Source organism: Oncorhynchus nerka, linkage group LG8, assembly GCF_034236695.1.
Source record: "Oncorhynchus nerka isolate Pitt River linkage group LG8, Oner_Uvic_2.0, whole genome shotgun sequence".
NCBI classification, from domain to species: domain Eukaryota; kingdom Metazoa; phylum Chordata; class Actinopteri; order Salmoniformes; family Salmonidae; genus Oncorhynchus; species Oncorhynchus nerka.
In genome coordinates, this window is record NC_088403.1 from 15,526,094 (window position 1) to 15,550,370 (window position 24,277).

Below are 24,277 nucleotides of genomic sequence, written 5' to 3' on the forward strand. Positions count from 1 at the left end.
TCCTCTTCTTAAACATAAGGAAGCTGGATCACTTGACAACAACTACAGTCAGGTACAACCATAGAGATGATATAATTCATGAATTATAGGATCTCTATGGGTGCAATAGTCAGAAATATTCATATACAATATCTGTTCGTGGAGCTAAAACACTCAAAACAATTATTGAGTAATAACTAATGAATGCACAACCATCTGTTATGCTGTATTGCGCAACAGGCGTTGTAAAGTGTCAGTATGAATGGGAAGTGTTTTTGACAGGAACCCACATGTGGGAAAGACTTCCGCCAATTGGAAGATTTGGATCACACTTATGACTTTTATCTAAAACTGCTCTCAGTGTAGAATCTTTGTTGGGCCTAGTGAGTAATAGTCAGTCTATAGGCCTCTTGTTGATGTATGATTCACACTGTAATCCTCACATGTTGCCTAAATCTGAGTCTGGAGTCAAACGAGCAAACGATGCAATATTAGTTTTCTACATGAGTTAACAACTCTTATGGTGTTGCTAGGGTTAGGATGATGAAATCATCACCACGGACTATCCTTCCTCACAGGCTGTGGGCAGTCAGTATTCACTCTATCGTGAAGTGTCCACCTCGCGTACAGAGCAGCTTCTCCGATGTGTAAGAGAACGACAAATTCCACTGCTGACACCAGTATAGCAGGCAGCGTGGAAGCTGCATTGGGGACTCGAACCGTGGAGCATGTGCTGCAGAAATAAGCTTCTAATTGACAGTATCACAAAAGCCTGGGCCTCTGGGCAGGAGAACGCTCACATCGGTTAAACAGGTAGCCTTTGGGCCTGGCTTAACCGGTGATCAAAATGAAGCCTTTTGAGGATCAATTCTATGACCAAAGGCTCTTTCTGATTCATATCAACTCATGGTACCAGCATTCAAGACAAGTCTAGGTGAATACATGTCATGGTTTGCTTTAATCCCCCAAGACAATCACTGTTCTAATTGGACCATACTGTCTGGGACCCAGGGAAATTGCACGTTGCTATGGTCTGGTTGGCATGGTGACATAAGATATGATGCAAATATGCATCTTGCAGAAGAAATTGTTTTAGAGTGGAATGACTAGACATATCTGATGACGATGGTGACAGAACACTTCATCAAATATTCTTGACCGGCCCCTCCCATAGGCTTAACGTTACCCTGGTTTACGTGATGACGCAAGATGTATATGAGCGCAAGCGGCGGGATGGTTCTCTCTTTTACCGCCATAAGAGCGGAGTCTTTTGCTTTGGGACCGCTTCACTGCGTAGATTCACCTAGTCAAGCCGCCAGCTAAAGGTAAGAGAATGACTTGAAATCACATTAGCTTGGTCTTTAGCAATACAACAAAATGGCGCATATATATATATATATTGTGCTCCTAGATGGGTAGGAATGTGGGGTTGTTCTTATCGTCTTGAACTAAATATTTGCGTGGATGTAGTCGGGAAGAATAGGACGGTAGCTTGCTAGCTAACTAAGTCGGATGGCTAGTAGCAGCCATTGAGAGACGAGAGGCTCCACCATGATGCGTTAGCTAGCTAACGTTACATGCACGATGACGAAAATGGCTAATGTCCGCCCTTTCGAGACGTTGTATTGTAAATACAAACGCCATAACGTTCGTGACAAATCATCAGAATTTGCATCATTCAGTTATTGGTTTTATCGGATGTCGTGTCTTTTTAATTTAGACTTGACCTTATTTATTGACTAGTCTTATGGAGGGTAGTTAAGTGATGGGAGGGAGATGTGGTGGGTACAAGTTTTTGTGTCTGATCACTGTTCGAGCTATACCGCTATTCAGGCTACACACTAAAATGGGACGCGTATGTCTCCGTCTTTTCACCTGACTTTTGACATGTTTGTAGTTGGCTGGCTAATTTCGATAGCCACATAGCTAGCTAACGATTCTCTTATTTTGGTTTGTAATATTTGAGGGTTCCAATATTTGCCCAGCAGGTCACGTTGCCAATCAAATATGGACTGTCACTTGAGTACTTGCCCACTAAAAGTGCGTATGCCAAACTAACGTTAGCTAGGTAGCTGTAACTAGCTAACGTTAGTTGACTTGCTGGCGAAGTAGTTAGCTAGCTGGGAACATGCACAACCAGTTAGCTAACGTTACCGCAAATGTATCCATTATAGTGCATGTGGGAGCTAACTAGCTAGATTCCACGGAATTGTGTAATTTGTACGTTTCAGTGGTAGGTTAGTTAAATGCATATGCTACTTCACAGCTAGCTAGCTGGCCGGCTTTCTTTGTGGGTGAGAGCCATTGCTCATAGCTTGCCTTGACCATGCAACACGTGGTCGCTGGGTTTGAAAGGCTCGTTGAAGGGATGTATGTGTAACTACCATTGGGGGATTTCAGTCACTGAAGATCTGCTATTTTCACTTTTAGTGAAATGCATTGAACTACACTCATACAATAACAATGTTTCAACTGATATCACATCTAAAGCTGCCTTTGTTTCTGCCAATGCTTATCAATGCAACATAACTAGAAATATTTCGTTAGACATTCTAGCCACAGTTTCAGCTAGCTTTTGCCTATAGCTAGATTGTATTTTTGACTACTACATCCTACCTGGCTGTGATTTGTATGGCTAACTTTTGTCAAGAAATGAGGATGAACCAACTATTGTCGCAACTTGTAGAATGGATATTGGTCCTGATGACTCCTGCTAAGGTGACATTACATTCTTTTGTTTGCGAGAAAAGGCCCTAATGGTATAAGTTAGACTTATTTATTTTTTAATTGAACCGTTTTGTATCGTGCTATGGATGATGGCTGTTCCGGTATTGCAGATGCTTTGTCTTTTGTCATTGTGTTTTGAGGCAGTCATCTGCTACTCATTAACACATGGCATTTATATGACTCAATCAATTTGAGTACTAATGACCCCTTTGTGAAACTGGCATGTAGAAAGCTTCAATAAGCACTTCTCAACGGCTGGCCATGCCTTCCGCCTGGCTACTCCAACCTCGGCCAACAGCTCCGCCACCCCCGCAGCTCCTCGCCCAAGCCTCTCCAGGTTCTCCTTTACCCAAATCCAGATAGCAGATGTTCTGAAAGAGCTGCAAAACCTAGACCCGTACAAATCAGCTGGGCTTGACAATCTGGACCCTCTATTTCTGAAACTATCTGCCGCCATTGTCGCAACCCCTATTACCAGCCTGTTCAACCTCTCTTTCATATCGTCTGAGATCCCCAAGGATTGGAAAGCTGCCGCAGTCATCCCCCTCTTCAAAGGGGGGGACACCCTGGACCCAAACTGCTATAGACCTATATCCATCCTGCCCTGCCTATCTAAGGTCTTCGAAAGCCAAGTCAACAAACAGGTCACTGACCATCTCGAATCCCACCGTACCTTCTCCGCTGTGCAATCTGGTTTCCGAGCCGGTCACGGGTGCACCTCAGCCACGCTCAAGGTACTAAACGATATCATAACCGCCATCGATAAAAGACAGTACTGTGCAGCCGTCTTCATCGACCTCGCCAAGGCTTTCGACTCTGTCAATCACCATATTCTTATCGGCAGACTCAATAGCCTCGGTTTCTCGGATGACTGCCTTGCCTGGTTCACCAATTACTTTGCAGACAGAGTTCAGTGTGTCAAATCGGAGGGCATGCTGTCCGGTCCTCTGGCAGTCTCTATGGGGGTGCCACAGGGTTCAATTCTCGGGCCGACTCTTTTCTCTGTATATATCAATGATGTTGCTCTTGCTGCAGGCGATTCCCTGATCCACCTCTACGCAGACGACACCATTCTATATACTTTCGGCCCGTCATTGGACACTGTGCTATCTAACCTCCAAACGAGCTTCAATGCCATACAGCACTCCTTCCGTGGCCTCCAACTGCTCTTAAACGCGAGTAAAACCAAATGCATGCTTTTCAACCGATCGCTGCCTGCACCCGCATGCCCGACTAGCATCACCACCCTGGATGGTTCCGACCTTGAATATGTGGACATCTATAAGTACCTAGGTGTCTGGCTAGACTGCAAACTCTCCTTCCAGACTCACATCAAACATCTCCAATCGAAAATCAAATCAAGAGTCTGCTTTCTATTCCGCAACAAAGCCTCCTTCACTCACGCCGCCAAGCTTACCCTAGTAAAACTGACTATCCTACCGATCCTCGATTTCGGCGATGTCATCTACAAAATGGCTTCCAACACTCTACTCAGCAAACTGGATGCAGTCTATCATAGTGCCATCCGTTTTGTCACCAAAGCACCTTATACCACCCACCACTGCGACTTGTATGCTCTAGTCGGCTGGCCCTCGCTACATATTCGTCGCCAGACCCACTGGCTCCAGGTCATCTACAAGTCCATGCTAGGTAAAGCTCCGCCTTATCTCAGTTCACTGGTCACGATGGCAACACCCATCCGTAGCACACGCTCCAGCAGGTGTATCTCACTGATCATCCCTAAAGCCAACACCTCATTTGGCCGCCTTTCGTTCCAGTACTCTGCTGCCTGTGACTGGAACGAACTGCAAAAATCGCTGAAGTTGGAGACTTTTATCTCCTCACCAACTTCAAACATCAGCTATCCGAGCAGCTAACCGATCGCTGCAGCTGTACATAGTCTATTGGTAAATAGCCCACCCATTTTCACCTACCTCATCCCCATACTGTTTTTATACTGTTTTTTTTATTTTATTTATTTATTTACTTTTCTGCTCTTTTGCACACCAATATCTCTACCTGTACATGACCATCTGATCATTTATCACCCCAGTGTTAATCTGCAAAATTGTATTATTCGCCTACCTCCTCATGCCTTTTGCACACATTGTATATAGACTGCCCATTTTTTTTTTTTTTACTGTTATTGACTTGTTAATTGCTTACTCCATGTGTAACTCTGTTGTCTGTTCACACTGCTATGCTTTATCTTGGCCAGGTCGCAGTTGCAAATGAGAACTTGTTCTCAACTAGCCTACCTGGTTAAATAAAGGTGAAATAAAAAAAATAAAAAAGAGTTTAGGTAATCAATTGATTGAAAGGTATTCCTGGAACTGTTGCTGAAACAAAACTCAGCTGACGGTGTTGGGCAACTATTTTAAGAGTAGCTTCCATGTTATCAATTACTTAACACTGGAAGTTTACTGCAAAATGCTAAGTTACTAGTTGGAACAAAAATATATAAACACCTGTACAGTTTAGGTCCCATGTTTAATGAGCTGAAATAAAATATCCCAGAAATTGTCATTACACACAAAAAGTTTGTTTCACTCAAATACACAGATTTGTTTACATCCCTGTTAGTAAGCATTTCTCTTTTGCCTAGATTTTTATCTATTTAGCTAGGCTAGACAGTTATCACATTCTTATTTACAATGACTGCCTTGGAATAGTGGGTAATTGTATTGTTCAGGGGACAGAACCACCAGTCTTCTTTACCTTGTCAGCTCAGGGATTCTCTCTTGCAACCTTTCGGTTACTGGCCCAACGCTTTGGCCACCTGCTGCCCCAGGTAGCCTAGATAATCCATCCACCTGACAGGTGTCTTGTCAAGAAGCTGATTAAATGCGGGGTACAATAAAAGGCCACTAAAATGTGCAGTTTTGTCACACAACACAATGCTATAGATGTCTCAAGTTGAGGGGGTGTGCAATTGGCATGCTGACTGCAGGAATGTCCACCAGAGCTGTTGCCAGAATTTAATGTTAATTTCTCTACCGTAAGCCACCTCATGGTCATTTTTTAAGAATTTGGAAGTATGGCCAGCCCAGGACCTCCACATCTGGCTTCTTCACCTTCAGGATTGGATGAGACCTGGACAGCTGATGAAACGGAGTAATTCTGTCTGTAACAAACTCAATCTGATTGTCTGGGCCTGGCTCACTTATGCCCACCCATGGCTGCACCCCTGTGGAATCCATAGATTAGGGCCTAATAATGTATTTCAATTGACTGATTGCCTTATGAACTGTAACGCAGCAAAATCGTTAATTGTTGCTTTTTTGTTCAGTATACATGTAGTTCACTAGTTCCCAACACTATCTCGAGTTATGATTCTAGTGCCCTCTGACAGTGGTGCGTTCTTTACACGGCGATGTATCAACATGTCTAAAGCATTAGTGGGATGCCTAGATGACTGTTTCAGATGCAGTTTGGATCGTCCTAAATCTATTTCATCAGGGGAAATCCACTTTATCAATGTCGGACTGAAATGCAGTCATTGTGTCTGTATTTGAGTGGTGCTGTTGCTATTCTCAAGCTTTTTATGGCTATTAAGAGCTCTCGCATTGGCTATTGGTGGGAATGTTTGATCTGTTCGCTGGCCAGATGTCGTCATGTGAATCTCATGGTGTTTTGCAGGTCGATCCAAATGGTATTGGTTCACATTTTCAAAAATATAATTACGGTAGTGCAGTGTGTCGTTTTGGAATTTCAATTACCAAAGTTTTGGCCTGGAATTATCATCTTTTTGGTCCCTCTGCCTGGTAATCTCCCTTTTAGCTGCTTAACATTTGATTTATGGACAGCTTTTCAGTTGGCCTATTTAAACTGTGCAGGTGAGTGGTGGGCAGCCTGTGCGCTTCTTAACCAATGGGCACAGGCCATTAGGAAGGTGAGTGAGAAAAGAGGAGCTGCTGAAAGATGGAGACAGTCGTGCATTTCAGACATTGCAGGCCAGGTCTACATCAGCACTGTTAACTGTTGCTAAGTTTCCCTGACACTTATTCATTTTGTAGCATTTTTCTCCAACCAGGCCAGTAAACCTTCTATACTGATTTATCACACAACAGCCTTGGTCTGCGATGAATTTGGCACTATAACATGTGATTTCCCCATACTTCACTCTCTAAGTACAGTGAAGGTTATGTAGTAAACATTTAAGGGGACATTTTTCTCTCAAGTATCTTTCAATTGAGACTTTGCCTTCACATTGGCTTTGATTGAGCTGCATGGAAATCTCTGCTGGAGACAGAGCTTGCCCAATAGAATATTGTTTGAATTGCTTTTCACTCATTCCATGGATTCAGAAATGATGTCTACCTGGCAGCTATTAAGATGTGGTATAATTTTGTAATTAGTCGAGTTCACCACATTTTGGGGATACCAGCCACTTTCTATTTAACTCACCACTTTTTTTTAAAGCCCATTTGAAGACCACCGTCAACCTAATACCACAGTGGTAAAGAGAACCCTCCAGCAAATCCTCACCTAATGCCTTATGTCTTTGGAGGTTCGGTCACTGCTGTGGTTGCATCAGACACTGGTGTGAGGTGTCTGGCTCCTGTGTTTCTCCATGTGTACTAACCCTGTGGTAAACATTCTCCCCCCGGGGGGGGGGGGGGGGGTCTGGAGCCTAATTCAATGCCTAATGTGATGTGACTAATGGATTTTAATTGTCAACCTTCATGTGATGGCCTCTATAACAGCCTGTATGGTCAAAGTGCAAGTCTGAGTGGGTCCAGCTGTGTACCTCTTCAATTGTGTTAAGGGTCACTGGCCCTGTGTGAAAGTCCTGTTGTACCGATGGGTGAACTACTAGCTGCGGTCTCTGCCCCCTCTAGGATTAGGTGCTTTACATAGCTCCAGTCCCCCCCCCTCTGCTCTCTCCTCCATGCCAGGAGGTTTATAGGGGGGTACACGTCTAAACAGGGCCCTGCTTTGGTGCTGTTATCAGATGGCAGCCCCAGTGTCGCCGGCATCCAAAGCCCCAACCCATGGCACACTGCGGAGCACAGATTATCTCTGCCCAAACCAAATGAGATGGGCAAGAGGTTAAGATATGTAGGACGATTTAACTAAGGCTTATGTTACTTAATGTCTCAGCACAGCTAACAGGGCTGTCAGTGAGCTGGGCGCTTGGGAGTTCTTTCATGCACATTTCACTAACCAACATGACAGGGAGCCAAAAGCAGCCCTTTTTTGTTTTCATCTGGGAGTGGGAGGAGAAACTGGGGTAGGATTACGGTTGGTGGCCATTTTGCTCTAAGCAAGCAGAGTGCTTGGAATCAGATGTTCAGCCCTCCTGTGGGTGCTTCAGTTCACAAGCTCCTAATGTCAGGTTGCTACACACTGGGATGGAGATTTCCTCAACTGTATTGAATTTAAGGGTATGATATTATTTGCCTATTGTAAACCTTCCATCAAAGAAGACGATGTAATGCTAGTCTTGTAAATAAGTCCATTAGGGCCTATTTCAATAAATAATCTATTCCCAGAAGCCCTTTGTTTATTGAACATAAATATATTTCCTGCTGTGAATTAACAATTGTGTCAAAGGTAGCATGTGTCATACATTGTCTAACTCTCTTCCCTTCCCTCCAGCAGCATCACTCGAGACTTGGCTAAGATGGCAGACATGGACAAGTAAGTGCATCCTCTCCGTTTGATTGGCTGTGCAGCCTGAGTTCTGTGCAGCAAGGAAAGACACTTATTGCACAAGTGTCCTATACTAAAACAATCCCACCTCTGCATCGTTACCTAGGGCCTTATCAATTCAGATTGATTTCTTTACATATCTTGGTGTTAGCCTTTAGGTCCAATGTTCGTATAGCCGAAAGGCTGATTAGCTGTGTTTGTGTCACAGACGCGATGGTAGTTCGCAAAACAAGTACCCATTGGATTGGTGGCAATAATAATATAATTCTGCCAGGTCAGCATATGCTACTTTGTGGTTAGCATTTAATTTAGAATATTCTTGGGGAAGCCTTTCCCTCTATACTAGAGTACTTTTAATTATCATCATTGCTAACAGCTACAAAGTGGTAGATGCGCGAACCGCACATACTGAGAAGGGAAATTCTCATTGCCTTTAAGAAAGTTCAGATGCATTCTGTTCATGTCTTATGATAAACTTCTGCAAATTCATTTTCAATTAATTTAGTTGATTCCCATCTCATTTAAATAAATGTTAGGATTTTGGTGATTTCCCCTCATGTCTGCAGCCAAGCAGTCGGATTTGTTCACCCAAGACATTCATGTACCAAAAACTATTTGGATAATGGCACAGGAGTGTTGGGTGAAATCATGACATTAGTCCAATGCACATAGTTTAGGAATGGCATTATCAATTTGGCTTCTAGTAGCCGTCAAATATTAGACACTAGTGGGTGTATATATCAAGTGTCTGAGTAGTGTTTATATTTTAGAGCACAGTTAATATTAATAACATGGGGGTCTTGATCCTAGATCAGCACTCTTACTCTGAGATCCCTGCAGAGCTGAGTCAGTCCTCTTCCCCTGGTATCTGATGCAGAGGAGGGTGGCCAGCTGTTGATCTCACTGCGGAGTCGTTTCCTCGCTGGGCTGTGGCTCGATGTGGCTGTTTACTCAGCCTGGGCTGCTTGGGATGCCATGGCTGGGCTTGGGTTACGCCGGCTCCCTCCAGCCACTCAAAACACCTCCCTGAGTTTGAGTAATGGGCCTTGACTCTGGTCCAGCAGGCCTGTGGCTGTCTCAAACCACAGGGAACAGGCAGACAGTCAACTGTTTATCCCTTCATCTGCCTTATTATATACAGTCCTGACTGACTGCAGGAGTCTCTGGGTGAAGTTTCCCCTATATACAGGTCTATCATCAACTTCCCCCTCACCCAATCTTAACCTTCTTTCAGATTGTCCCACCTCGACAACATCCGGTGAAATTGCAGAGCGCCAAATTCATATTAAATTACTATAAATATTTAACTTTCATAAAATCACAAGTGCAATACGTCAAAATAAAGCTTAACTTGTTGTTAATCCAGCCACCGTGTCAGATTTTTACAAGGCTTTACGGCGAAAGTAAACCATTCGATTATCCGACAGCGCCCCGCATACCAACACATGAAAAACATTTCAACCAGGCAGATGCGACAAAAGTCAGAAATAACGATATAATTCATGCCTTACCTTTGAAGATCTTCTGTTGGCACTCAAATGCCCCAGAAACATCACAAATGGTCCTTTTGTTTGATAATGTCTTTTGTATCCCCAAAATGTTCATTTATTTGGTGCGTTTGATTCAGAAATACACCGGTTCCAACTCGCCCAACATGACTACACATGATCTAATAAATTACCTGTAATCTTGGTCCAAACATTTCAAACAACTTTCCTAATCCAACCTTAGATATCCAAAGACGTAAATAATAGATCAAATTTAAGACAGAATATAGTGTGTTCAATAGCGGATAAAAAACAATGTGGAGTGAGCTCCAGTTCACGGTCGTCACACAAGAGTCCACTTGGCTTGACACTCACAATGAACAGTCCTACTTCATTTCTCAAAAGAAAAACATCAACCAATTTCTAAAGACTGTTGACATCTAGTGGAAGCCATAGAAACTGCAACCAGGTTCCTCATAGTTTCCTATAGAAAACTAATTGAAAACAGTGACCTCAAAATTTTTCCCTGGTGGTTTGTCCTTTGTGTTTCGCCTGCCAAATAATTTCTGTTATCGACACAGACATAAATTAAGAGTTTTCTAAAACTGTTAAAATTATCTTAATATACCAATTGTATGCATGTCCTAGCTTCTGGGCCTGAGAACATGCAGTTTACTTTGGGCACGCTTTTCATCCGGACATGAAAATACTGCCCCCTATCACAATGAAGTTAACCACTAGTGGGGGGAGAAATGCAAACCTGACCCAAGATCAGTGTCTAGGGGTAGCATCATCCTATTTTACCCCATGACTAACTGCAGGGCAGATGCTAGCATTGTAGCCTGTTTTGACATTATGTTGATCGGGGGCTTATTCAGAGAAATGTAATTATTTTCGCACTGGTTCGGAACCTGGTTCATGGATCAGTATGAACGGTGTTTAAATCCAGTGTTAGATAAACCTTCAGTGAGGCAGGGGAGCAGTATACCCTTTGTGCTGTGTCCCTGTTCACTCTCTGGGAACATTGCCTCCTAGTCTGTCAGAGGTACTGTGTGGAGGCCTCTATGTATTAGTATTGTCTGACACACCCCTCCTTTTGTATCGAAGTAATTATTAGAGTTGAGTTTCCCTATTCTACACAATCCATATAATCACATACCATCTAAACAGTACATTGCTTTTGTAAAATTCCATTCCTGAATAAGCTCCAGGTGTCTGTTTTGACAGATTTTTCTCGGTCTCTGTGTGTGTGCAGTAAGGACCAGGCTGAGCTGGACCCAGCAGATTTGGAGGACGTGGAGGACGTGGAAGAGGAGGAGACTGGAGAGGACGTCAACAGCAAAGGTAAGGCTCAGCACCACCCGCCGAGGAAGCGACTGGGATTGTTAACCGTTAATGTCTGTGCCCACCGTGGATTTGACTTCAACTGAACAACCAACAGTGAAATCTGAATCAGTTTGACATGAGTGTCATGAGCCTCTGCTTGCTGGTCAGTCGTTAATGTTAGGTTGACAGTTGCATTAAAATCCTCAGTGCCCAAACTGTCTAGGTTTGAAATCTGAATGTTTTTACCTGACCATGAATTATTAAGAATCCTGCTTTGTTTAGAGGTTTAACTGGCAGTCCTTTGTAGACTGAATTAGATGTCTCTCTCTGCCCCAGGTATTTATAGCCCAGCAATGCTTATAGTCTCCCACCACAGTGATATGTCACAATGATCTCACACACACTTGACAGAGGCTTTCATGCGGCCAGAGCCTAACAAATATCCTAATTATTGTCCGATATCTGTAATGACATTCGTCATCAGTAGAAACGTCCCTTGTCTAGAACAGATTCAGAACATTTTGCCTTCCCACTCATCCCTGTCCCCGCTCCGCTGCAGCACTTTGAGTTGTCACTCAGCTGAGGAGTTGGCCATTTCGTCCTTAACGGCACCCTATTCCCTCTATAGTGCACTACATTTGACTATAGACCCTGCTCAACAGTAAAGCACTTTAGGGAAATGGGGGGTATTGTTGGGACAGGCACAGCAGGGCCCTCTAATCCAAGGCGTAAGGAGTTGAAGCGTGGTGTAGGTAAATCAAGGCAGGGAGAGTATACCTGCTGACTGTAAATTATGCAGCAGCCCTCTGACTTGTCCCATGGGCAAAGTGTTTGTTCTCCGCTTTGGAAATGTCTCCAACAGCTTTTGGGAACAAGTTTACTCCTGTTTGGTGGAAGGGAATACTTTGATTATAATGCTTCCTCTATGGGCTTGAGTCGAACCGGAGTCTTCAAGCAGAGGCTCGGACACTCTGACCAACTGACTGTTGATCACGAAGCACATTTTTATCACCGTCTTTCTCGGCTAGAAATGTCATTATTTTGGAACTGTTCAGGGTTCAGGGTTGGAAGAACCCGTATAGTATACCCTTTGCGGTCTCCCTGGTTGCTCTCTGGGAACATTGCATCCTAGTTTGTCAGATGTTCTGTGGAGGGAACGCAGGGCTCTGTGTCAGTGTGAAGTGACTTCCTTTCCTTGTGTCCTCTCATTCGTCTGCACCAATCTGAAGATGCTTGACGGGTGGCAGCAGCATTCTTCCACCTGTTCAATACTCAGATCAGTGAAGGTGAAGGAAAGGAGACAAGTGAAGGGAGCAACCTGTTGACCAGCAACCCAGCCCTCTATTTGATTTAGATTTATTGTTGTAACTTTGTCTGTCCTTAGTTGACCTGAAAATACTTGGAGTTGCCCCCCCCCCCCCTAGAATTTCTTATGCAGAACTCCCTCCTTCCGTCAATGTATATGTCCAATGAATGGTTGTCTGTGTCTGATGGTAGTGCCTGGCTTTGTCCGTCTCCCCTCAGCTCGTCAGCTCACCGTGCAGATGATGCAGAACCCACAGATTCTGGCCGCGTTGCAGGAGAGGCTGGACGGCCTGGTGGGCTCGCCGTCAGGATACATGGAGAGGTGAGAACCCCCAACCAGGAGAGACACAGGCTTCAGCCATACAGATTCTGGATGGAGACAGTCCTTTTTCAATGGGTGTTATCGGTTGGATGGACAACAGATTGTCCATCAGAAAACCCCATTCTGTTTTGGGTCCTGTATGTACTCGTCCGAAATAGTTGACTTGAGGTGACAGACAGTGGCTGAATGCATCTACGATTTCCTCAGTGTTCCTGTGACTGGCCATAGCCTGACTCTGTCCCACTCTGCAGCTCTGGGGGACTAGCCTAGTTATGCAGCCCTGCTTTAGATGCTAAGGCCACAACAGAAGTTCTTCTCACTGAGGTAGTGGTCTTGTTATTTATATATAATACTTTCAAAACTTCCATTCTTGGCATGCATGCTTTGTACCTGTGTATGTATGTTATGGAGGGATAACAAGGCCAGTGCTATGTCTTCGGTGCCAGAATGTTCCTTGTCTTCTGGTTCTGTCCTCAATTCGCTGGTACATCCCTCTGACATGTCTGTGGAAAATGAGTACTGGTAGTTTAGGCTGAATCTAACCTACACCCAAACCTATTTTTGAAGGTGCTAGAGGAACGTTTCTGCACACTCCGTTGCTCTGATTTAAGGTCGGCTGACCAAAACTTCAGCGACTATTTGTAGTATAGGTTGACAAAATGATGCATTAAAGGTTCATCCTCTGGTTCTCGCATCCTTGAGGTAATCACTTATCTGTGCGTGATTGGATCTGCGAAGGTAATGCTTTTCATTCAGGGATTTCCTCAAGGAAGGTTGCCTAGTTACATTATTCAAAGAAGGCCACTGCTACAGTGATGAGAAGCTGCTGCATTCCCCTTTAAAGCAATGCCCCACAACTGTAGTCCTCTAGGTCTGCTCTGTGCTGGGTTGTCCTTTTAGTATGCAAATGATTTGGCCATGGTGAGTTGGAGTTAACGCCTTGGCCAATGACTTCACGAAAGAGCTATGGCACACAGACATGATGCCTAGGCACTAGGCGTTCTGGACCCAGTTGTGCACCTCCTGTTTTGGTGTTGCAGTGAAATGTGTTTTTAAAAGTGGTCTCCGCATCAGTCTCAAAAACCAGCGTCCTAAAATGTGAACCGATGCCCTAATTATCATTCTCGGAGTAGGGTTGCTGATCTAGGATCAGGTCTCCCTGTCCATGTATTCTTATTCCTTATCTAAAAGGCAAAACGGATCCAAAATCAGCACTCCTACTCAGACGCTTGATACATACCCCTGATCTGACCCGATGCAGATGGTATTATGGCTCCCTCCTTCCACCATTCCACTCGCTTCATATGATGAAACAAATCTGTAGGTTGTCCAATCAAAAACACACTTTTTGACCAGTGGGTAACATGTTAATTGTGGTCCTAACCTTGTCTATCATAACCTGTTCAAGTTATTTTAGTTTTTAGGGTGGCCAGAGTTAGGGTGACTAAATCAATGGAAGCCCAAGGGTAAAATCAGCTGTGTAAGAATTAAGGCTACTTGACAGGCTCACTTTCCCATTGAACTTGCCATCTTCTCAAATCCACAGGACATAAAACAATGGAGGTAAGATTGATGTTGAGACATGACACGTAGTATTTTAGTATACTCTTATTTGAAGTTACATTTTTTCCCCTTCTAAAAAGAGATCTATATCACTGAAGTGTCAACAGAGCTCTGAGTACAAAACATTAAGAACACCTGCGTTTTCCATGACAGCCTGACAAGGTGACCCTTGTTAAATCCAATGTGTGCCATTCAGAGGCTAAATGGGCAAGGCAAAAGATTTAAGTGCGTTTGAACGGGGTATGGTAGGTGCCAGGCGCACCGGTTTGTCAAGAACTGCAACGCTGCTGGGTTTTTCACACCATTTGTGTATCGGCGATGGTCCCCCACCTGAAAGACATCCAACCAACTTGACGACTGTGAGAAGCATTGGCGTCAATATGGGTCAGCATCCCTGTGGAATGCTTTCCACACCTGACTTTCTGAATATACGTTATAAAAAGACCCCACACAAGGATTCAGAACATGAATAATAATTTGTCTTGGTACAATGTATTTTATAACATAAGGGACATCTTATCACCACCAAAGCATGTTTTCACCCACTCAGGAAAGAGTGGGTGGACACCCTAAAATCTGTGTAGAAACATGCCTTTTTTAAACTGCTCTTGGCATGGGATTCTTGGCCCAATGTCGTACCAAAGCATTGCAGCGCAGGATATTCTGCCATCTTGATTAATGGAAGTGGCTGTGGTTTTTCTGGCCTCAACAGATTAATTGTGCCCTCCTCACAATTGGAGCGTGTGGCTGTGATGAGCGCGCACTTCTGCATTTTTATTTTCTTTTGTTTAGTTATTGTGGATCTGGTCCCTTGATGTTTTTCCTGTCAGTGGATGCCAGTACTTCAGATCTCCTAGCGTCCCCTCAGTGGGGTGCTGTGCCAGAGGGGCTTGGCTGTGGTTGCGTAACGGCAGGGCTGGGGTGACCAGGCCATTACGTAAAACGTCGTTTTTCCAATGTCAGTTGAAGTAGTCCTCTACTTCCTGGTCCTATGGTTGAATTCCTTGCGGAGGAAACTAGGTCTTGCAGTCATTCTCCCCGGCACTGTGTTGCTCTGCATAAAAGCGTCTGTATGCATAGGTCTGCATGCGTAAGTGTTTGTCTTTCGTTGATGTTTATTCCCGTTGTCAGAGTTTGAGGCTCCAGTATCTTGTTATATACACGATCTTTGGACAGTCAAGATGTACTCTTTCACCGTGTGGAATTCTGACGTTTTTCTCTCCCCGTGTCCAGCTTACCAAAGGTAGTGAAGAGACGGGTCAACGCCCTAAAGAACCTACAAGTGAAATGCGCCCACATTGAGGCCAAGTTCTACGAAGAGGTCCATGAACTGGAGAGAAAGTACGCCGCTCTCTACCAACCCCTCTTCGACAAGGTAGGAACACCCCTGTTATGTTCCTTGTATCAATATGATCTCCCATTCATTGTACCTTATAACTAAGCTGCATTTGACTGGGCACTTTGTGCTTGGGTTGTTTTCATTGGTGCAAACCTTAGTAAAATGAGCCAATTTTTTGGCCAAATCCAGGTAGGTCCCTCCATGTTTCGTCCCAAAACGTTATTTGCTGTGACCGGACTCCATGGGCGGGGTTTCCAAAGAACATAATTTCCAATTCACACATGCATATTAATTCACTTGTGAAATAGTACATATGTAAGCACCCACCAAATTGTTCTTATTAATGAATACACCCCAGTATTCTCAATCTAGTGTTGATCAGTCACTCCTCTGCCCATGTGTAGCTGCTGCCTGTCCAATGCTGACAGACTGTAGCTTTTACCCCTTGTCCCCTCTTTGGAGCGGACTGGGATTTAGCAGAATCCTCTGACTAAAGAGCTGCAGCCTGTTCCAGGGATGCAGATGGAGATGAGAAAATGGGGGTGGGGTCAAACTGGGATGCTCACACATGCAGACGGTGTGACCAAACTGCTGTCTTGCGTAAATAATGCGCTGGCTTGGCACCTCAGCCCCTAGTCCATTATCTTGGTTTAAACACATGACTGTTCTGGGCTTTTTGTTAAATGTTTTGCTCTGGCCTCCTGGCTGTTGGCTTTACAGGGACTGACTGTTTTCCTCCCCCTCTCTCCCTCCAGCGAAGTGACATAGTTAAAGCAGCCTATGAGCCCACAGAGGAGGAGTGTGAGTGGAAGGCTGATGAGGAGGAAGAGTTGACAGTAAGTAAGCAGGTACAGGTGACTCCATGCCTGCATGTCTTATCTAACCTGGGGACCTCTACTGTCTGGTGCCTCAGCAGGTCTTATTAATCTAACCTGGGGACCTCTACCTGTCTGGTCATGATGACAGGACCAGGAGGGTGTACCCATGATTGACTTATTGGGTTCTGACTGTTTTGGTTCCAGTAATGGTGGATGTGCTAGATGTGCATTATATATAGACTATTTAGAGGTTTTAACCAGGGACTCGTATCTTTTCTGTTTATAGGCATCTGTGAAATGGTGCATTAAATCCCCTTTTTTGTTGTTCTTCCTCCTGCCTGTTTTTTCCAGGAGGAGATGAAGGAGAAGGCCAAGGTGGAAGAGGAGAAGAAGGATGAGGAGAAGGAGGACCCCAAAGGCGTTCCCGAGTTCTGGCTAACGGTTTTCAAGAACGTCGACCTGCTTAGCGACATGGTGCAGGTAGGCGGGCAGAGTGTTGGAGGGAGTGGAGGACTGTCAGCAGGAAAAGAGACTAGAGGGCAGTAGAGGAATGTAGGTCAGCTGCTGCTGCTCCCTAAAGATGAGGCTTCATCACCACCTACAGGCTTGATGAGGCAATTTCACCCCTAAAAATAGATGGTGTATACATACAGCACACTTGTAGTCCTGGACAAGCCCTCAATGAGTTGAAGCAGGTGACTTTGTCCCGGGCTACAGCAAGAAGGTGATGTTTTGGGGGGGGACACACTGATTTTAATTGCGCTCTTATCAGAGCGTCTTCGTCAGTGTATTTGAGGTTGGTGAGACCACATCACAGGTATTAAACGTTCCTCAATGAAACAGCTGTCGGCTAAATCGGTGCTTGTAAGAAAAGAGAAGTTGGTGTTGGTGCCAGAAAGACCAGTACAACGATAAGGTGTTTCTGTCTAGATACCATACCAATGTTCAAGCTGCTGTTCATGTTTTACAGGAACATGATGAACCCATCCTCAAGCAATTACAAGATGTCAAAGTCAAATTCTCGGACCCTGGCCAGCCCATGGTAGGTCTGTGCACCGCACTGCTCTGCTGATGCAATTCTCTACTGTTCTATCAATGTATTGAAAGCCAATGAATCTTGGGTATTCCCACTGTTCCCAATTTTCAACCCTTTCTTGCTCTTTTTCTCCAGAGCTTTTCTTTAGAATTCAACTTTGAGCCCAATGAGTTCTTCACAAACACTTTGTTGACAAAAACCTACACGATGAGGTCTGAGCCTGATGAGAACGACCCCTTCTCCTTCGATGGGCCTGAGATCATGGGCTGCACAGGGTAAGACGCTCTGTCAAACTGCTCCTTGTCGTCCCATAGAGATCCTATTCCATTAGGATTCTTAATCCTATGGCGCATCCTTAGTAAACCCCCTAGTTGCTCATCGTAGCCTCTGGGACAAGGAAGGATGCTAGATCAAACTAGAGATCCAAAGCTGAGAGTCTTGTCCGTGTCTCTTGGTTATTTCAGCTCTGGGACAGTCATTGCAGGCACTAATGCTGTTTGTTTCATGAGGAGTGTAAGGGTCATGTCAGTAGATGGAGTTAATTAAAAATTCTCTCCTTTTAAATTAATATATGATACTCCGGTTTATGCTTCTGTTGTCTGCTTGTTTGGTCAGTTACAACAGACTGCCTTCTTTTTTAACACCAAGACATGGGTGAGGAATGACCCGGTTTGTCAAAAGAAGTGGTCCTTTCTAACAGTGCAGCATGTTGACGGGGTTCTATTAAAACCTTTGGCTAATCTTAACCTTTAGGGCTCAAAGCAACATCTACACTGTAGTCATTGGTTGGCGTGTTTAGTCCTGCGTCTGGTCTCCTGGTAACCCTGGTGTCCACCGCTCTCGCCCCACAGTTGTACGATCGACTGGACGAAGGGCAAGAACATCACCCTGAAGACGATCAAGAAGAAGCAGAAGCACAAGGGGCGTGGCACAGTCAGGACGGTCACCAAGACAGTCCTCAACGACTCTTTCTTCAACTTCTTCACCCCGCCTGATGTCCCTGAAAGTGGAGATATGGTAAGTAAATGCTTTCCGTAGTCTACTGCAGTGCTTGAAGTGGACTGAAGTGAGGTCAGGTATTTATTTTTGTTGCCGTAACTCAGTATTTCTCTTTATGCAATATAATTTTGCCGGAACTCGAGCAGTAGAACATTTTGGCTGTGTTGCAATTCAACCACTGGTGACGTGTGGTCTTTCGATTAAAGTTGGTGTGGCCGAATGGTGAGTCTCATAGCTCTGACTGACGTGCCGGTGACTCTTGCCCCTCCAGGACGAGGACACAGAGGCTATCCTCGCCGCTGACTTTGAGGTCGGCCACTTCATCCGCGAGCGTATCGTCCCCAGGGCTGTGCTGTACTTCACGGGGGAGGCCATCGAGGATGATGATGATGATGTGAGTACCCACCACAGCCTGTGTGTAATGGCCTCATCCCTGTCCTAAACCTCTGAACCAAGCCACTGGCCTTCACATGTGTTCCCCTAACACTGGTGTCCCCTCTTGTTGCAGTACGATGAGGAGGGAGAGGAGGCTGATGACGAGGTAAGGCCTTAGCTAGCTAGGTCTCTTCACCTGGTCCTCACTAAGCCTCTCCTGTTATTGACCTTAGCCATGGTCCTCACTAACCCACTCCTGTTATTGACCTTAGCCATGGTCCTCACTAACCCACTCCTGTTATTGACCTTAGCCATGGTCCTCACTAAGCCACTCCTGTTATTGACCTTAGCCATGGTCCTCACTAAGCCACTCCTGTTATTGACCTTAGCCATGGTCCTCACTAAGCCACTCCTGTTATTGACCTTAGCCATGGTCCTCACTAACCCACTCCTGTTATTGACCTTAGCCATGGTCCTCACTAACCCACTCCTGTTATTGACCTTCCTCACTAGCCATGGTCCTCACTAAGCCACTCCTGTTATTGACCTTAGCCATGGTCCTCACTAAGCCACTCCTGTTATTGACCTTAGCCATGGTCCTCACTAAGCCACTCCTGTTATTGACCTTAGCCATGGTCCTCACTAACCCACTCCTGTTATTGACCTTAGCCATGGTCCTCACTAACCCACTCCTGTTATTGACCTTAGCCATGGTCCTCACTAACCCACTCCTGTTATTGACCTTAGCTAGTTTTTCTGTCTCAGTGTTTAACAGTTTCCTCTTGTGTTCTCCTAGGAGGGTGAGGAGGAGGGAGAGGAGGAGAATGACCCTGACTATGACCCCAAGGTGGGTAGGAGAGCTTACTGTTGATGTTGTCATGACCTAATGTGAGACCAATGATCAGAAGTATCAGATTTCAACATACAGAATTGAATGTGTACCGTTACTCCAAATGCATCATGAACACCAGCCGCCATGATGGATTTTTCTGTCTATATACTACTGCATCCCACGTCGCCTCAGAACACACAGCCTTCGGAACCGTTTCCCTGTCCCCTTGCCTCTAGTGTAAGGGCTGGATTTCCAGACACACATTAAGCCTTGTCCTGGACTATAACGCAGTCTACATTTGTGTTTTGGTACACCAAAGTACATTTTATTTCCAGTGGCACGCTGCATTGGCCTTGCAGCACTGTTGCAGTGCTTTCTGTGTGGTGGATACGTTGGATTTGTGGAATGTATGTTAGATGGCTTGACAGAACTGGTAGCAGAAGGTGAATGTTGAACTTTTGTTACACATCAAAATGATGCTGCTTAACATTTTGCTCAATGACTCTATCGGTGTGATCGAGGCGTTAGTCCAGGACTCGTCTCATTCTGTGTCCTGGAAACTTCTAGAATGAGAGTGATAGTAAAGAGTGGTATTTCGAAATGGTCTCAAAATATCACTTCAAGAACTTAATCAAATACCCTTTTGTGAGCGTCTGGTCATGGGGAATGTGTTTTCCCACGTTTTCTTTTCAATGGAATGCCTTGAAAGCATGTTTCTACATCCTTGCTAAACTGAGACTGCATGGAAATTGGAATCGGATACTAAATCTATTCAGGTTTTGACTTTTAGTTTCATAGCTCTGCATGCCAAAGCTTTATTTGATTTTGTTTGGGTGAATGGGAACAGTACTTCTCTTTGCTGTATAAAGCCTCTTGAATTCTGTATTCTGCCTATTTTTTGCCTTTAATTCATTAATGTTCATCTCCAATCACTTGGCACCTTTTGTCAGCTATACTCTTTAAATGTTTCCTCACTAGGTTTAAGTGATGTCTGTAGAAAATAACCCTCTCCTGGTAGGTACAGCTTGTGAATTGTCAGCTTACCGCACCCCGCCTCCCTCCTGCACCTTTTCATTTTGACACCTCCATTCCTCAATCTCCTTACACCCCCCCCCTTCCACCTGCACTTACAACTAACATAGTGGCTTTTTTCTTTTTCCCTTTAACTGTAGTGGGTGATGCGTTTGAGTTCTCTTCTGTATGTTGAAGCTAGTTCAACTTTCCTCCAATTTGACCCTATTTGTCTTTGTACAAAATATTTTGTGACACCAATATTTACATTTGTTTGGAGAAGAATAGATCGTTTGCCACACCTGTCTTGTGGATTTTTATGTTTTTGAGTCTTAAGCCATCGCTCTGTTCATTCTCTCATTCTTCACTTTTGTCCTCCAGAGACTGTAGTCTACATCTGGAAGGATGCTTGTTAATTGTCTTTCTCCCATTGGACATGCCTGAATTGTCTGCGTGGGGTGAATCCAAACTTCCACTTCAGTTGTATTTTCACTTTGTCTCCCACTGACATCGATGCACGACTAAGTGAAAGTTTGACCAGAGTTGAAGTTCAGCTTCACCCCTCTGTCCTGGAGAGCTGTTGACCCCTGTAGGTCTGTTTATGGCCCTCTCCCTGCATTGCTGCCAATAGACTTCATTAGTTGTCCTCCCCTGTGAAAGAAAGGTGTCTGTAGGACATCAGTGGTGCACCCCCCCTATCACTGTTATGAGCACTACGGGTTAGTGCATCTACACTATGGAGGTTCTATGCAGCAGTAGTGAAGGCTCTCAAAGTAGTTATTATACATTTTAAAGTTTAATATTTAAATGTTGAATATTCACCTCCACATTCCCATCTCCATTGGTGTCTTGGACCTTGAATTTGGGTGGTATGGGTAGTATTTCACCCCCCCCAACACTGGTCTGATACCAACGCACATGGCCTTCTTTTCTCCAGTGGCATACTGTAAGAACATACTAGTATGGATTGTTATTGGGTCACTGTTCAGGAATCTCTAGCCTAAGTTCCAGGATGACATTGCCCTATACCCTGTCAATGTTTGTCTCAAATGGATGTAGAAAAATGTCTGAAGCATAAACGTGTGTGTGTGTGAGGGTGATTAGTGTGTTATGTTCGGATCTCAGTTCAGCTCTAACGTCCTCTCTTTTGGTCTCTTGCAGAAGGATGCAAATCCCCCAGCTGAGTGCAAGCAGCAGTGAAGGCTGTGGCTTTGAGGATCAACTGCACTGTAACAGCTTCTCAAATAAAACACTTACTTACGCCTTATAATGTTTTGTATTTTTCTTGGTAGAAATAAAAAATAAAGGGTTTCAAGATTTTTGTTACAAAAACCTCCTAATATAATGTGAGCAGTGGCTCGATATGCATAGTATTTTACTAGACCCCCCCCCCTGTACAAATAGTTAGAATGCCACAAACTCCCTGAAAGCATGATCTTGTTTCTCTCACTGCTAAACTAGTTTGGGTTCTTGTGAAGTTTTTGTTGTATTGCTCTTGGACAACAGCTGTGGTTAGACTGCATTGAGGCAGGTGATGAGAAAGTCAACCTATTCCTTTTCCCTCGCGCTACCAAAGTTACAGGTCAGTTCAGGTTGTGAGTTGGAATTCGTTGTCATTGTATTAGTGGGCTGGGCCTCGAGCACGGTCAGAGCAAAACACTGCATTTAGTCATGGCTAATGAAAAGCTTTGAATCGCTGTGCACATTCGGTCACTCAAGCATGCCATTTAGAGCAGGGAAAGTGGTTATTGGCCACTTGTTTGGGCTGAATCAAGTTGTCAATCTAAAACATTCCAGTTTGCAGACTGACAGGCATTGGGTGTTTTGAATGCTCTCTTGGGATGAATATTACCTCGACTACATGGTCTGATTTGTTAAAGAAACAGAACCATGTGTTAGCTGCTAAATTTAATGAGCCGAGTCTGCAACTTATTGGTTTCTATAAAAATACTTACTGTTTTTTCTGAATTTTAATTTGCGTTAAGGGAATGTTTTTCCTCCAACACGCAGCTTGGTCTTGTCCAGTCACTCAACATTCCAGATGATTTGACGAGGGACAGTTCCAAGGTTTCGCCAGCAGGGGGCACCCCATGCCCACTATGCTTCAGGCTCTTGTTAGGCCTACAGTTTACTTGTCTTTTTCTATAGCACTTTGTACTACTTAGTCATGTATCAGTGGTGTCCTCTGTGGTTGGCTGTCGGTCCAGTAGCCCTTGTGCAAAGCGAAGTGAGCAGTACTTTGGAGGTGGCCGTGTCATACAGCGCCCTGACGATGCCCCATGGGCTTTCTCCTGTGCCATGACACATTTCCCTGTAATACATGATTCTCCCAAGTGCATTACTCTTTAATTTGGGAATCCCACTTGACTTGTGTACTCTGATAGCAATAGGTTCGCAACGGGTTCCCTTCGGAGGAAGAAAACGACCAAATTCAGGCTTATGTTGGCATGTGGTTGTGGCTTTTGAGCCTTGTAACTCTCGAGGTTAAGCTCGTGCCGGTCTGGTCCCTGAGCATACGGCTAATTTATCACTGTGAAGGAAAGGTGGCAATGAGTTCTGGTAGAAGTCCTGTCTGACTGCCCTCTGTAGCCAACCCCACCCAGCAGGTCACACTGAAGCATGTAAGAGCAATACTTAGTCAGGGAATGGAAATAAAAGGAAGTAGCTTAAACCCACCCACCTTGTCCTTTAGTGGAAACAGTCATGTCGGTGTATGTTGGGTGGTGGCGCCCTCGCTGCTGCCTCTAGTGGAGCTCTAGAGTACTGCTGCAGTCAGTAGGAGATTATGTCTGGACTGTTCTAGGGACGACTGGATTCTGTCTGACTCCTTGAGCAGCTGTTGTCAAAGCTAAATGCTATGCTACAAATACTAAATGTACTCAACTGTATGTATATTCATGAATAAATTGGTTAAACGTGTTTTGCGTTTGTTCCTTGTGTCTGCAGTGTCTCTTCAACATGAGCTGCTTGATATTTAAACACTGAGCTCTAACATTTGTGTAGCTCATTGAGGTGACCAGTTCATTTGTCATATGTACAGACTACAGTAGGTGTAGTGGACTGATGCTTACAAGTTCTCTATTAAATCTATTAAAATTCGACCGTTGGTACACTGGAAACTGAGTGAAGAACCCAGCAGCGTTGCAGTTGACACTCAAACTAGTGCACCTACTACCATAGCCCGTTGAAAGGCAGTTAAATATTTTGTCTTACACATTCACACAATGTCTCAAGGCTTAATCTTTTTACCCGTGTCCCCCACTTAATCTACACTGATTTAAGTGACATCAATAAGGGATCATAGCTTTTATCTGGTCAGTCTGTCATGGAAAGAGCAGGTGTTAATGTTTCATATACTCTGTATATTGAACAAAAATAGAAAAGCAACAATTCTACAGAGTTCATAGGAAATCAGTAAATTGAAATAGTCATTAGGCCCTAATCTATGGATCTCACATGACTGGGCAACGGTGCAGCCATGGGTGGGCCTGGGGGGGGATGTA

The 24,277-nt window shown here is 44.5% G+C and overlaps 1 protein-coding gene and 2 non-coding genes across 9 annotated transcripts; all 3 read left to right on the forward strand.

Moving 5' to 3' along the window:
• Positions 1-1,205: 1,205 nt before the first annotated feature.
• Positions 1,206-23,693, forward strand: nap1l1 (nucleosome assembly protein 1-like 1). 7 transcript variants are annotated; one of them, XM_065021409.1, is made up of 15 exons: positions 1,206-1,304; positions 8,308-8,349; positions 11,104-11,192; positions 12,699-12,801; positions 15,598-15,739; positions 16,459-16,551; positions 16,873-17,001; positions 17,492-17,563; positions 17,693-17,832; positions 18,409-18,574; positions 18,828-18,950; positions 19,065-19,097; positions 19,728-19,778; positions 20,742-20,777; positions 21,936-23,693. In XM_065021409.1, exons 2-14 carry the CDS (start codon positions 8,333-8,335, stop codon positions 20,745-20,747), a joined length of 1,164 nt encoding a protein of 387 aa, XP_064877481.1. In that variant the 5' UTR covers positions 1,206-1,304; positions 8,308-8,332; the 3' UTR covers positions 20,748-20,777; positions 21,936-23,693. The 7 variants fall into 7 exon arrangements, with proteins under 7 accessions (XP_064877481.1, XP_064877482.1, XP_064877476.1 ...); XM_065021410.1 differs by having other exon boundaries at positions 19,737-19,778; XM_065021404.1 differs by lacking the exon at positions 20,742-20,777.
• Positions 13,163-13,293, forward strand: LOC115115061 (small nucleolar RNA SNORA57). Its single transcript, XR_003861322.1, has one exon. It is a non-coding gene; the product is annotated as a small nucleolar RNA SNORA57 (small nucleolar RNA).
• Positions 17,905-18,034, forward strand: LOC135573050 (small nucleolar RNA SNORA14). The gene has a single exon (XR_010464619.1). It is a non-coding gene; the product is annotated as a small nucleolar RNA SNORA14 (small nucleolar RNA).
• Positions 23,694-24,277: the final 584 nt, after the last annotated feature.

Bases quoted from the DNA above. Each gene is read 5' to 3' on its own strand.
- nap1l1 (XM_065021404.1), top strand. The intron at 18,951-19,064 runs GTGAGTACCCAC...CTCTTGTTGCAG, and splicing joins TCGAGGATGATGATGATGAT to TACGATGAGGAGGGAGAGGA. The intron at 19,098-19,727 runs GTAAGGCCTTAG...GTGTTCTCCTAG, and splicing joins GAGAGGAGGCTGATGACGAG to GAGGGTGAGGAGGAGGGAGA.